This window comes from Ursus arctos, unplaced genomic scaffold, assembly GCF_023065955.2.
Source record: "Ursus arctos isolate Adak ecotype North America unplaced genomic scaffold, UrsArc2.0 scaffold_9, whole genome shotgun sequence".
NCBI classification, from domain to species: domain Eukaryota; kingdom Metazoa; phylum Chordata; class Mammalia; order Carnivora; family Ursidae; genus Ursus; species Ursus arctos.
Window position 1 is genome coordinate 54,068,047 of NW_026623111.1, and position 15,379 is coordinate 54,083,425.

A 15,379-nucleotide genomic window follows, 5' to 3' on the forward strand; every position below is an offset into this window, starting at 1 on the left:
AGAGAAATGGGGAGGGTGGGGTCAAAAATACTTTTTTATTTCAATAACATTTTGCTAATTACAAAACATATTCACATTCCTTATTTCTTTGCATCCTAAAAATAATTCTGTTATCAATAGGAAATGGAGTTTTTCAGGGACAATTTCTTGGATAACATTATTTGAAGATGTTAGGCCTACACTTAGGTATGAAGACATCTTTCTCCCAAAATACCAGCTTCCTCGGTGTTCCCTGTAATTGGCAACATCCCTACTTCCCTAAAGAGTATACTGACTCATCCCTTCTTAAGAAACTGAGAGACTATGGACTCTGAGAAACAAACTGAGGGCTTCGGAGGGGAGGGGGTGGGGGAAAGGGATAGGCTGGTGATGGGTAGTAAGGAGGACACGTATTGCGTGGTGCACTGGGTGTTATATGCAACTAATGAATCATCGAACTTTAAATCAAAAACCAGGGATGTACTGTATGGTGACTAACATAATATAATAAAAAAAACATTAAAAAAAAAGAAACTAATCTTAAATTCTTATCCCTACCACATCTGAAATCACAGCTTCGGAAAGATCAGGAGGGGCAGAGAAATAACAAAAGCAGTTACAGTTAATCCACATCCAAGACATTCTTATCTGCTCATGGAGAAAAACCCATCCATGTTGATGTTAGCCTTTTAAGTGACACGAATATGACTAACCTGGGTGGGTGGGTGAAAGTGGGTCTGTCTGAAGAGCGAGATGAGGCTAGTGCCCGTTGACTTGATTGGTTCATGAGGACTGTTTGGAGTTATACCCCTCTCCCCGCAAAGAACATGAACCAAAGGTTTACCTGAAGTGATCCTCTCAGAGGGTCCAATGAAAATTTCTTACAAAAGCCTGGCTAACTCTATTATCTCCAGATATAAAACTATCTAGGAAAATCTGAAGAAAAAATCATAACATAATCATTATTCCTCTAGTATTTTCATTTTCTCTTTCAAGCTCAGAACGTTATTTTATGTTCCCTCTAGACTGTGTGTGTGTTAGGGTAAGGGAGGGGAGATATTTTTAAGACAACAAATATGAGGGTGAACATCTTGAAAACAGGCACTGGGTCACCAGCTTTATCTGCAGATAAAAACCTGCACAAAACAGATAATGGTTAATTTTACACCTATTTTATATATATTTCCTTCAGCTCACCAAAATGATTGTCTTCAGAACTTATGTCCATTATTCCTTCACTGTCTTCCCTGCAATTGAGTTCTCTGAATAAATACAAGGGTTGGTTTACAATTAAAAATAACGAGCCTCTGCAGGGCCAATGTCCTTGCATGCAGTAAAAGGGTGTGGGCTAATTACAGGAGCCGAGTTTGGTTTTTTCCCCGTTTTGCTTCACTTTGATTGGTGGATTGGCACTTTAAATAAAGGTTTCTGGTCTTCCCTGAATGAGAGATACAGAGCGAGTCCTAGGCACAGTCCAGAAAAAAATTTAATCTTCTTTTCTTAGAACTGTCTTGGTTGTGGCATCACCAGGCCCTGAGAACACAGTGCATGTCAGCATTGAAGGTAAAATGTGATTTTTATGATTTCCATGTGATTCCTATAAGTTCTTTTTTCTATCTCCAGGTAGCTTTTATAAAGGGGATTTTTATTTGTCACCAGAAGCTGAATAATAGTTTATTGTAAACCATTAGCATGTTCCAGAGAAGACATGGCTAATACCCTATCAGCTAGGGAAAACAAAACTAATTTATAGACTTTTTTTTTTTTTTTACTATTTGTTATTATTAGTGATGGTGCCTAATTTAGAAAGGTATTAAAAGAACGAGCAAATCTCTTGGCTATTCAGATTTCTGTTCGTGTAAGAGTAAAGAGGCTTTTCAACTTACAGAATAAACTTAAAGAGATCATTCATTTTAGAAAGAGGGAAACTCAGGGTGCCTGGGTGGCTCAGTTGGTTAAGCATCTGCCTTTGGCTCAGGTCATAATCCCAGGGTCCTGGGATGGAGCCCCGCATTGGGGCCCCTGCTCAGCCAGGAGCCTGCTTCTCCCCCTGCCCCTCCCTTGCTTGTGCTTTCTCTCTTTTGCTTGCACGCGTGCTCTCTTCTCTCAAATAAGTAAAATCTTCTTAAAAATGAAAAATGAAAAGAAAGAGGAAAACTCAATTTTGAGACATATTTCCCACTAATATCAAAGGCAATTAAAATATTCAGTTCGTTCTTGTTTTTAAAAAGATAGGCTTTGGCATGGTTATCTGAAACCTAGAGTCATATGCTCTAACATACCTGCAAATAAAAGTTTGCTGTAAAATAAGTGTTGGTTATATTATATTTCTAATGCATTTTAAAATTTACTCTGGGGAGAATGTATGTGAAAGATATTTAGTAGATCAAAATTTCACATAGTGGAAAGGGTTTTCAAATTCATATTCATTTTACGAAATAACATTTAAAGAACACAGCACAGAAGTTGTCCTTACATGTTCATTTAGGTTGCAGCTTCATTTTTTAAAAAAAGTGCTTAGATATTTTTTTAATTGATTGTCAATTCATTCCAAAAACTAGCGAATGCAAACAAGTTGTTTAGAAACATTTAGTTGTGTTTTGTTTTTGTTTTTTGAGACTAATTGTTTTGGAAGAACAGAGATGTGGCTCATTTGAAATATTGTCTTTCAACCACTCTGAAATAAAAATTCATCTGATTTAATTCTCCAACCTAACTCTGTTTCAGATCCCACTTTCCAAAATGAAGGACCTAATACTGATCTTATGCCTCCTGGGAATGAGTTCTGCAGTGCCAGTAAGTCAGAGTTTTCTAGATTGTGCCCTCCCCTCCAGAGGGACATTGTTGGATACTGAATAGTACTGAAGGACGTGGGCTGAAGTTCATGCATGGACTCATTTGAATTAATCCAGTGGCAGACTTCTTACTGAGTCAAGGTCATAGTTGCCCAGACATTAGTCTTACCATCCAAAAGCAGTAAGTCAAATATATAATTTTTCTATTCAAAAAAATATCACAATATTCCAAAGCCAATTTTGAAGTCTTATTCCATTCATTCAAAGATAAAGGACTTACATAACCTCTGCAATGCCATGGCACAATTTTATTATCAACTACTTGCTACTTTCATGTAATTGAAATGGAGAAGAAATTTCTCCACAAAAGTGAAGTATATTTTCTTCATTTTAAAAAGAATATTAGTCAAGTTATAGTGATCACAAAACAGAGCTAGGTAGTTCCATTTGAAGCTAGTAATTAACCAACAGATTTGTCTTATAGGGGAGATATAGTGTGACTGAGAGCTTAAGTTTCTTAAATCAAAACATCCCATGGCACTGGGGCTAATTGTATGGTATAGTCCTACACCCAGTTCACTCTATCACAGATTGATCTGATCTCATATGAATACAATCCTCTAAGTACTGAACTACTCCAGCCAAAAGTATGTGTTCCTGTTTTCATGAAGACTTCATTCAGCTTCTATATGCATTTGGCAAATATTGATTGAGCACCTGCCATATACCCAGCGATGTGCTGGGCATTGGAGGCATGAAGGTAAATATGACAAGGTCTCCTGTCTTGAGGAACTCATAGTTGGACTCAAATGAACTTTAAAATATTTCAGTTCCCTGAGAAAAAAGTTTAGCTACCTGGGTTTCTTAAAGTTAAATGTTTGGGAGGAAAGGGGATAAAACTGGTTACAAGGATGAAAATCTCAATTCTACAAATAAAAAGATCTCTATTCCATTACCCAACATGAACTTTAAGTGAAAGAAAAATTGAAGTTGCCACCCTAGCTTACTTTTGTATGATAATGACATTGGGGTCAGGCTCAGTCATCCACTCTCTGTCTAATACTTTGACATTCTTGGAGCCTATGCTGGTCCACACCTGTGTCAATCAGGTTCACCCCCGTGGAACACAATTGCTAAGGATTGCCAACTGACTGCCTGTCAAATTAGATGTTCTTCTGCTTTTACTTCCTTGTTGGAAATGTATCCTCTGTCCATTTACATTCATGTAAACATTGCTTAAATCATGACTTGGAGCAAATGGGAAGCAAAGTAGGCTTTGTCCCATAGCTGGATCTGTCCAAGATACCCGATTTGTGTACTGGCCAATGGAAAGAAGGATGGTTTTACTCTCACAGTCCCCTCAAATGCTGAACAACCTGCTCACATCCCCCCCCACACACACACACATCACTCTTCCTGTCCACACAACTAATCTTTTCCTCTGCTTGGAGTATTTGTTACACATTTATAATTCCTTTCCCGCTATCAATTGCTAAAACTGAATTATTTGGAGAAGTTTGCACCATGATTCAGGGGCTGAGACTTTACCTGTATAAAAAAACGGAAGGTGGAGGGTAGATAACATACACAGGAAACTATCTCTGAACTTCTTATCCATAAAAAATAAATAATCCCAATATATTTAGTGGACGCTCTGTCAATATTTGTGGTATAAATGAAGGAAGGAAGGCGTTAAGAACCTGTGACTCTCAATAATAAGGATTTCCAAAGAACCAGAGACCTTCAAAATGTACTCTAATTCTTACTCTTCCATTCTCCATGTTTTTCTACTGGTATTTGTGCCTACTAATAAGGATTGCTTTAGAAAGAAAAATATCTCACACTTTAAAAAGTGTGTATGACTGTATTTTTAACAACTTTTAAATAAACACATTAAGGATAATGATAGTTGATGCTAGAATGTTTTTTTATTTTAAAAAATCATATCTTGGATATGATTCAAAAAATATAAACACAGATCAATATGTTTTTTTTAAGATTTTTATTTATTTATTCGACAGAGATAGAGACAGCCAGCGAGAGAGGGAACACAAGCAGGGGGAGTGGGAGAGGAAGAAGCAGGCTCATAGAGGAAGAGCCTGATGTGGGGCTCGATCCCATTACGCCGGGATCAGGCCCTGAGCCGAAGGCAGACGCTTAACCGCTGTGCCACCCAGGCGCCCCAGATCAATATGTTTATACATAAAATAATCTTTCACAAAAGATGACAGAGGATTTGTTGAAGCCCCTTGAATGGGTGGCGAGTTAGGTTTTGCATTTGGTTTTGTTGAATGGCATGATCCCATGCCAATTCCATTAACCAGAAGCATGTAGGTTTGCCAAAAGCACAAGAAAATTGAGCTTAAGTTTGTCCTTTTACTTTTCTATGGGACAATTTTTTAGAATACAATTTTTACTTTGTACTCTAAATACTCTTGGTATTCTATTTTGTAGCTTTATTTTACTTCTTTGTTTTCAATGTAACCTCCAACTAAATCAAATCTTGCTGCATTAAGATACAGACACAGGGTAGATGGTTCATGTGGAAGCGAAATTATTAAATAGGATGTGAATTCCCCAATTGATTTAAATTCTTCTTTCTTCTGCTTAAAAGCTCACGTCAAAAGCCCTCAGCTGGCCTTTACGCACTGGGCTAGCTTTCTATTTCCAGTGTGCATTTAAGGAAGGTTCTCAGCAGAGATCTCAAAATTATTCTTATTTCCATCTAGGTGTTTCCTCGGCAACCTGGGACTCCGGGCATGGCTAGTTTGAGCCTGGAGGTATGTATTGTCAGAGTATTTACATATAAGCTTTACACTATATGGTCCTAGTAAGAAAGAAACACCATGGCTTGTTCTGTTTTCTTAACTGAAGCCAGATGCTGTCTAGAGAAGCTCCAGAGAAGTGTAGGACATTTATCAGGGCCTCATCTTATCATTTTACTGCAGTTTTAAACCCTCAGATATTTTAGTCTTTAGAATGTCATGTGTGTGTGAATTAGATGAATGTTAATATTTAATACCTAATATATATTATACCTATATAATATAATTACTATATTAATATAATTACATTAATTAAAACCCGTTGTTCTGAAGCCACAAATGGTTTATATTTAATTCCATCACCTTATAGTATCTTACATGACAATGTTCCCATAAAGAAAATTTACCTTACAAAATGCAGTTGTTTATAAGCACTCCTGTAAATTACATTAATCTTGTTCTATGGTATCTGTTGCATGCATTATGTCTGCCTTCCTGCACTTCTCATAACTAATTATACGGTTTAGAAAATCTCAGCACGATAGAAATATTTGACCATATCAATAGAAAATATTGACAGTTCTGAACAGAAAAATATTTGAGATCATAAATTTTTCATAAGACCTTGCAAAGTTTCTTCTTATCATGACAATCTGGGGGAACCAATATTTAAATAGGCTAAAAGCTTATTTTGAAAGGAAGCTAATTTTATTGAGTTATTTTTTTCTCACTTTCTACCTTAAAATCAACTCAAAGCATTCTAAACCTCTTCCCATTAAATTGAAATTGACTTTTTGTTGAATTGGTAACATTTATCCAGATAGTCACCATTTTCCCAATATTTTTATATTCATTATTTTGAGGCCTTTTTTATTTGGAAAGGAGGTAGGGTTTGTTTTGTTTTGTTTTGTCTTCTTTTGTTTTGTTTTGTTTGCCTGTTTGGGGACTGGATTTATAAAAGGCAAAGTAAATTAAGGGGGATGGAAGTCAATGAAACAATATTCTCACCATTAAATTTCTACTTCAATTGAATGAGCTATTATCCAATGTTTCAATGTGATCTCCACTTAAATGATACTTTTTCACTTATTTGATTAATGATTTAAAAAGCAAGCTCACTAATTTAATAGCAATAACAACAATGGCACAACCACATTTAACATTTCCACCTTTCAATAATGATTTGCATCTATTTTTATTTTATTCAAACTGACCCACAACAAACTTTGTGCTAATAATACCATATGTTGAGAAAACAGTTGTATCATACAGAAAAGGAATATATGTGGCAAAAACTAACCCACTTTTTTTCTTGATAGACAATGAGACAGCTGGGAAGTTTGCAGGGATTAAACATGCTTTCTCAGGTAACCTTAGTTTCAAATATTTCTTATTACAAGAATGAATGGTGGTGATGGTAGTGATATTAACAGTAATATCATAATTCATAAAATGTGTTTGTCAATAGACATTATCCTAAATATTGGAAGAAAAAATGACTAATTGAAATAACCTAAAACAAAATAGTTCCTGGGATGGGATAGTAGGTAAAACAATATTGAATTTTCTTGAGTAAGAAAAAAATCCTGTTTTATGCTATCAAGTTTATTGAATAGCCCAAAATATGAGGACTTAAAAAGCTAAATCTCAAGTAAGTTTATGGGAATGTTACAGTCTGGCTCAGAATGGAAAGTAAGTCTGTTGGAAGAAAGTATTTACCCACCCATATTAAATTTACAAATGTCACACTTACTTTTGCTATCTCTACACTTTCTATGGATTTTATAGAAAATGAAAACCAAGTTTAAGCCAATACTGAAATAAAAGCGTGCTTTTTTTTCCCCCCTGCTGTCTTTAGTATTCAAGATTTGGTTTTGGAAAATCATTTAATTCTTTGTGGTTGCATGGTCTCCTCCCACCACATTCTTCTTTCCCATGGATGAGACCAAGGGAACATGAAACTCAACAGGTAGGTTAATTGTATCAATGTGTTTGAAACTTCAAGCTTAAAAATATTCCCGTTTTTCTTCTCTAAATTGTCATAAACCAGCTACAGACAGATAATACTAATGAAAAAAAATGATCCAAATATTTACCAATCAAAATTTATAATTGTTTTTAGTACTTAGGAAAATTTAAAATAAAGTGGTCCAAATTTTCAACCCGTTTATATATTTATTTCACATAGGAAGATATGACCTCCAAACTATAAGAGACATGAGAATAACAATAGATAAGCTATCTTCAAAATGGAAGCAGATGATGCCCTGGACAATTCTCATTTTAGTCAAGATTCCCAAAACAATTATTCAAAGTCTTATATTTGAAATGATGGCAAAGCCCTGGTTAAAATAAATCATGAACCCTACAGGAATCAATAAATACATCAATCAGTTTACCAGTATTTATTAGGTGTCTAAGAAATGCGTAAGCCAAATTGTAGATTGGGAGTGAAAGTGAAAACATTTAAGAATGGCTCCAAGGTTCATTGTTTCACATCTGATTGGGAGATAAGACAAGACAACATATTACAAGATGCTAAACTGTGAGGTATAAATAATAAAAGCCATAGGAATTTAGAGAAGCTCAGTAGTTGAAGAGGCAAAGCAGAGCCAGATTATAGTGAGACTTCCAAGCCACTTTGAGGAGCTTGAAAATTATTTAAAAATAACAGGGAGCCCTTCACCACAGTTAATTTCAAAAAGGAGCAATTACACAGGGTTGTTTTAACAGGAACCTTTGTTTCCAGGCGGCCTTCTACGACAAGTAGCATTATTCACCAATTCGTATTTCATGGGACAACAAATTATGTTAATAGTGACTGTTTCTCCACTTGATTATTCCAAAACGGACTCCATGATGCAGGAATTTGGTATTTTATTTAATGGTCCGTTCCCCCTTCATTAACTCAAAAAAATATATATCATTTATCATGTGCCAGGCACTTGTTACAAACTATGTTAAGTCCTAGGGCTATAAAGACAGGGAAGACGGATTCTTGTCTCTCAGTGGACCGGAGGAAAAGATACCTAACAAGTCATTGTAATCCAGGGAGAAAGTGGTAAAATAGACATACCTACGGGAACTTGGAGGAGGAAATGACGATTCTACCAGGAAGTCCAATAGTTTTCCATAGTCTTGAGCACAGGTAGTCCCAAAGGAAGTAAGGGAGACACACCAGACTGGCCCAAATAACACTGACTGTACCTAAATTGGCACTTCCTCCATAAACATGGCTTCGAGACAATTCCCCTAGATTCTCTTGCAAGTAGAAAGTTTCTCAAGCCCTTTTGCTTTAGAACTTGCAGATACCAGAGCTCAGAGAGCTATCATTCCCTGACACTCCTTTCAAATTTCTCTGCAGTATGAATACTCTTTGCCTGTGCACCCCCCACCTCTCCCATCGCAGCCGTCCCTGCAGCCGCAACAGCCAGGACAGAAACCTTTCCTCCAGTCCGCTATTGTAACCGACATCCGGGACACAGCCCCGAAGGGAGGACCTCAGCGTCCAGTTTACCAGGGACAACCGCCCTTGCAGCAGAAAGAGGGGCCGATGCTTGAACAGCAAGTGGCACCATCAGATAAGCCACCAAAGGCCGAGGTAATTTCTTTCTCGGAAGCCAAATCAGGATTACCCACTAACTCAGGGAAGGAAAACGGATTTGCAGAGCACATTTAAATGATCAGAACTTTCAGGCATAATAGACGACAATACAAATATGTTTTTAAGAAGCTGACATATCTGGGAGTAGAACATAAATATCTATTCCTGTCCTTTGCCATCAGAGACAAGGCATGGATTCTAAAATCTCCCGTGCCTATAACATTTAACTCCTTAGTTGCAGAAAGAAGGAAGCTGTCAGAGGAAATAGGACAGCCCAGAGAAGCCCACGCTTCCTATCATCAGGATATTTTTCAGTGTTGGAAAGACTGAGAAGAGTGATTGGGCCCATAGCATTGCACGTAGTACTTTGGATTATCCTTTCTCTGTCTGGTAGAGAGAAGACAATCATGTAATAACATAGAGACAAGAGTGGTGGGAAGAAAGGAAGGTACCAAGCAACAAGTATGTGGCAGGCGTTTCACAGTCCCCCATATCATCCTGATGACATTCTTATAAAAATAGATTAGTATCATCCTTTTTAAAAAGAAGACAGACTGACAGGTTATCAAAATTTCCCAGTATTACCAAATAATTAAGTGGCAAAGCCAGGATTCAAACCAACCTTGGCAATCCCCAAACTCATTACTTTCTACTCTGCAAAACAAAGCAAATTCGTGGTACACATGCCCCGTCTCCCTGCCCGTACACTTGAGATGTGCCAGTAAAAGGCAGTTGTTATCTCTTGGGTGTACTGCCCAAGACTGAAGGAAAGTGAAAATCGGGAAACTCATTTTAGATTGTTTTATCATAGTCATAAGTAAGGTAAGAGTGTGTCCAGTTCTATTTTTATGGCTTAGTAATTTTCACGTTTATCTGTGATGCAGCTACCGGGAATGGATTTTGCTGATCCAGAAGGTCCATCAGTAAGTACAGATCTCAGGGAGATACTTTCTTGGGAAAAATATCTATACTTCAAGGAAGAAGAGTGAAAATTTTTCATTGCCCCATTTATCCATGAATACAAAATATAACGGTTTCCTTTGCTTTCTTAAGTATTAAATACGTATTTGTTATGCTAATCCACCTGAAAATGCTATTTCCTGTAACTCTTAGAAATGCTGTCATGGGAGGTTTGCCTAAGTTATAGCAAAAATGAATTACTGATTCTGGTTTCTACCACTTGAAGGTGTTCCAAATAGCCCGTTTGATATCTCAGGGACCAATGCCACAAAATAAACCATCACCAGTAAGTTATATAAAATATGTCTCTGCCTACATACAATTTACTTAAAATTTTATCTTGGAAAATGCATTTTATAAGGATTATTGTATTTATATTTAGCTTTATCCGGGAATATTTTACATGTCCTATGGAGCAAATCAGTTGGTAAGTCTATCCTACAAAAAGTATCATTTTAAATTAAATGTTATCTTAAGAGCTAAAATTATAAAATCTAGGCCTCACACAAAAGAGTCCATATTTTCTGAATGCCTAAGTTGGCAATAGAAATGTCAAGGAGGCACACTTTCTATTTGAGTAACCCTGGCCAGACACACACACACACACAGAGGCATTAAAGAAAAGGTACATTTTCTATCTGAATTACCCAAATTGGCTACATTTATCCAATAATGACTCATCTCTCCACTTTGCTTCTGGGCACAGCATTAATATTAAGTCTTTAGGCAAAACTAAGTAACTTTTAACTTTGTCTTGAGTAGCGAATATGATAATAGGAAATTGCTGTAATAAGATGTACTGTTTCTTTTTGAACAGAACGCTCCTGGCAGACTTGGCATCATGAGTTCGGAAGAAATGGCGGTGAGTAATGTCTTCAAACTCTTTTTAAAATAGTGGTCCAGGGAGAGCAGTCACAGATGACTTCCTGCAAGAGGCATTGGCCATGAATGTCACTGAATACACTGCACAAGACTCAGATGGTTCTACTCCAAAACCAAAACTTGATTCGTATGCAACATGCAAAGATTTCCCCATGTTTCCCATATCATCATTTCTGAATAATGACCATTCTAGAACATAGGATTTTGCCCCATTTCTTGAATATGAGCAGGGGAGAAACCTCTCTTGAAGAACCATTATCATTGAATAGCATATGCTTCAAACCAAAAAAGATACATGTGATTTGCACAGAATTCCTGCTTCTTGTTGGACTATTAACCCCTCGAAACAACAAATTCAACAGTGTTGCAAGTAATTTAGACCTCAAAATTGAGAAATCAAAAAGAAAAAGAAAATGAACGAGTCTATACATTATGTCATGTTCAACACAAGTGTAGCCACCATCTGTCACCATGCAACACTTTACAATGCTGTACACATGAAACCAATGTGACATGGGGTGTCAACTATATTCAGATTTAAAAAAAAAGAAAAGAAAACTAACCAAGTTTAAAACGTGATTAGTATAAAATTCAAAGTGCATGAATGAGTTCATTTGAGCATATTCTTTTTCTATTATCCATGCATATGACAACTTTAAAATTTGAGACCAATAGACTTGCACAATTTTATATTCTCCCTCAGCAATTTCTACCTGTTACATCTGCTACAGCACAAAACAAAACAAACACGATACTAAATTAAATCATTATCAACTACAGATCCTATCAAATTAATAAATATATATACATGCTCTCACTGATGGAAAACTCACATCCCAAAGTGCTTGAGTGCCTTCTGTGAACTAGATGCCTAGAGACACTACAGAGGCAAAATAAATTAGATAAGGTTTCTGTTTTCAAGAAGTTTACTGTCTTATCAATGGAAAAGATAGATACAAGAGCAGATAGTGTCAAAATGATGTGATAAAGGGCAACAGAGCTATGGGAAAGGGAAGGGGGAAGAGGAAGTTAGCCCAGCCTAGGGGCTCAAGTGCCCTCACTTGAAGAGATGATATGAGAAGGGGAGATTTAGAGAGTGGAGAGCCAGGGGAAGGTAAGAGAAAATGATACTGGATCCACATGCCATCAACACAACTGCCTGATAATTCAAGCAAGTGTTAATTATCATCTTACCGTTTTAATTAATTTATAGTCTGCCTCATGCTCAAAAAATTTTGCTGTAGCTTATGAAAAACCCACAGTAAATGTAACCAAAAAAATGAAGATAGAATTCAAAATGAGTTAAAATTATGAGAGATTAATTAATTAAATGAGATTACAAATATGCAAGTTACAAGACTCTGCACGATCGCTGTAAAGAATCCAAGATATTGGGCTGGGCATTTTTTTGACAGCAAAGACAGAAAAAGGAAACATGGTCAGTTCTACAATTCTAACAGTCTACAGAAAGAAAACATCTCCATTCCTCCAGAGAAATCAAGCTTCTTTTTCTTACACTTGTTCTAAAAGAGAGAGAGAGGAAGGAAGGAAGGAAGGAAGGAAGGAAGGAAGGAAGGAAGGAAGGAAGGAAGGAAGGAAGGAAGGAAGAAAGGGAGGGAGGGAGGGAGGGGGAGGAAGAAAAAGAAAATTTTATGTGGGTCTTTACTCATTTGAGAAATGATGTTGACCTAGTTCTTTAAAACACTGCTCAACAAACTCAGCAAAGTATCCGTTTTTGTTTGTTTGTTTGTTTTATGATGGTATTGCCTATTTTGGCTGTTTATTGTTTTCTTAAAATTAAATTCAAACTACCTTTTGCCTGTAGCCTTGCTTCTGCCCTGCTTCCCCACCTCTCTCATTCCCACGCTTTCATCCAGACAAGGCAAAAGGTCTGCATCTGTCTTTCACAAAAGTGAGCAACCAGAAAAGTGCAGAATCCTCTCCTATTTCAAAGCGAGTTTAGTGAGAAATGTGCTTACACAAAGCTGTCAGCCAACTCCTTGTTCCCTATCAGCTTTTTATGGTTTCTTAGTGAACCTGACCAGGTATGATTGCATGATATACTTAATAATACATGATAATGGTATCTTTTGTCAATGGTTTTTTTTTTTCCAGGGAGGCAGAGGAGGCCCCATGGCCTATGGAGCCATGTTCCCAGGATTTGGAGGCATGAGGCCTAACCTTGGAGGGATGCCCCACAATCCAGCCATGGGCGGGGACTTTACTCTGGAATTTGACTCCCCAGTTGCCGGAACCAAAGGCCCTGAGAAGGGAGAAGGAGGTGCACAAGGCTCCCCTATGCCCGATGGCGACCCAGCCAATCTGGAAAACCCAGATCTCCTTCCAGGGGTAGCACCTGGTGCCCTGGGAGGGCTTCTTGCTCATCCAAAGGACGATGAACCCGGCCTGGCAAGAGGCCCTGCGGGGCAGAGTGGGGGACCCCCCAGGGTCACCCCAGCAGACGCTGACCCACTGATGACCCCTGGATTAGCTGATCTTTATGAGACCTATGGTGCTGATGTGACCACACCCCTGGAAGAAACGCCCACAGATACCACAGCGGTCCCAGACACTCAGCAAACATTGATGCCAGAAAGCAAGGCTCAGCAGCCCCAGATCATGCACGATGTGTGGCATTTCCAAGAGCCCTGAGAGCCTGGAGATTATCAGCTACCCAAAGCTCCCAGCTTTGTCCCCATAGTGTATCTTTTTGCTAACACACTTACTACCCTTCTGCAGCAAAGGCATTGAAAATGCTAAGCATATATTAATAAATACAAGTGGCTAGAAATAGTGTAGGTCCCCTTCTTGTTTTCACTCTCTTATTGAAATCAAATGTGTCGACCGTCTCTGTGATTTAGAAATACTATTAATGACATCAGAGCAAATCTAAGGGTTTCTGCATCGGAAAATCACTGTTTCTCAGCTGTCTTAGGCATTATAGAATTTCTCTAACTAGCATGACACTATTATATCCAGGAAATGTGACATTGCTTTGGAAATGTTTCTCTAAGCAAAGGCACATATTCTCAGAATTATGAGATATATCATTCAAACATTATTAAACGGGGATTGGTGAGCAATCCCTGACTGGTGTTACTGGGTTTGGTATATTGGATTTAAAATTCTCATTTGTAGAGTATTTTATTTAATCTAGTAAAAACACTTAGCCTATTTTAAATAAAGAATTTTTCTCATTGAAAATATCAGTAATTATATGTTCATTATTTACATATGTTCAAATGGTTAAGAAAGGCATACTCATTCCTTACACGGGTGCCCCCGAAGCCACAGAGAAAAGGCACCTCACCCAGCCCAAGAGGCACTGGAGGGTCTGGGAGGGATCAGAAGAGTTTTCTCAGAACTGTATTGAAAGCATATGCAAGGCCTCCAAGAGGTAGAAACCCAAGAAGAGTCATGTGGGCGCCACATGAAAATTAGCTCATTCTTGTGAACTACACTGGGTAAAAAGGGAACCAGAAAATGATTGTTACTTGTCACCAAAGCTAGGTATGTGTCAGTCAGGACTATGCACCTAAATGAAGAGGACCTGAGACAAGGTCTGGTCGCCTGTGGAAAGTAGCCTCCTGCCCCATTCTGTCCACCTCCTCCCCAGTTGCCTGGCCAGCTCTTAGACTCTATGGAACTCAGACTCCCCTCCATCCCTTATGGAGATTCTGGGGATGTGGCCCAAGAAAGGAGCTCTGACGCCTCCAGACCGTGGGTACTTCAGGAGTCTAACAGGAGCATGCAGCCACCCTCTGTTGTCTCCCTCTTTTCAGGCAGAGCTCTGATCCCTTCCACTCTGTGGCCAGAGCCAAGGAGAACCACAGGAGATTACAATTCAGTGTGTGTCCTGTAGTGGCTCTGGCAGAAGTGCGAGGGCAGGAGAATGAGCTCCACGTTGTCCAGCAGATGCCCACTGAGATGCCCCTTAGCCAGCCAGACGGTATCCTACCAAGCAGTACAGTAAAAGACGTACGGACCGATATGGGTTCAACCTTCATCCATGAGTCTTTGGAAGTGAGACTTAATCTCTCGGATCCTGTGTTTTCATTTCTATAATGGAGCTACAACCCAACCCACCTCCCAAGGTTGTTGTGGGAAGAACATAAAGGTCTCAGAGAAAATCGCTGAGTCCCAGCAGTTTCCTCCTTTTCCTGCTGATCCTTTTCATAAAGAGAACCCAGAAAAACAGCAGCAATGAGAAGAGAATGCAATTGTTCCCCTTATCTGATGAATTGTGCTTTTCCATTTACACTCCACACACTGCCTTTCGGCTTCTTCTTTACAGTTGAGAGTGTGCATTTGTGAGATCACACATGCTGGTTTCCCTGGTGAATGTTGTCATAGCAAGAGCTCATAGGCCGCCTCCCTATTGGCAGGTTGGGCAC

The 15,379-nt window shown here is 38.3% G+C and overlaps 1 protein-coding gene across 1 annotated transcript; it reads left to right on the plus strand.

The window, feature by feature from the left end:
* The first annotated feature begins 1,445 nt into the window (after positions 1 to 1,445).
* AMBN (ameloblastin) lies at positions 1,446 to 14,101 on the plus strand. Its single transcript, XM_026509617.4, has 11 exons — positions 1,446 to 1,542; positions 2,707 to 2,775; positions 5,504 to 5,554; positions 6,859 to 6,906; positions 7,398 to 7,508; positions 8,904 to 9,140; positions 10,028 to 10,066; positions 10,330 to 10,389; positions 10,486 to 10,530; positions 10,921 to 10,965; positions 13,101 to 14,101. Exons 1-11 carry the CDS (start codon positions 1,528 to 1,530, stop codon positions 13,635 to 13,637), a joined length of 1,257 nt encoding a protein of 418 aa, XP_026365402.1. The 5' UTR covers positions 1,446 to 1,527; the 3' UTR covers positions 13,638 to 14,101.
* Positions 14,102 to 15,379: the final 1,278 nt, after the last annotated feature.

What these genes read in the sequence shown, in the direction of transcription:
- AMBN (XM_026509617.4), top strand. An exon ending in GATTAAACATGCTTTCTCAG is followed by an intron (nt 6,907 to 7,397) that starts GTAACCTTAGTT and finishes TGCTGTCTTTAG; the next exon opens with TATTCAAGATTTGGTTTTGG. An exon ending in CACAAAATAAACCATCACCA is followed by an intron (nt 10,390 to 10,485) that starts GTAAGTTATATA and finishes ATTTATATTTAG; the next exon opens with CTTTATCCGGGAATATTTTA.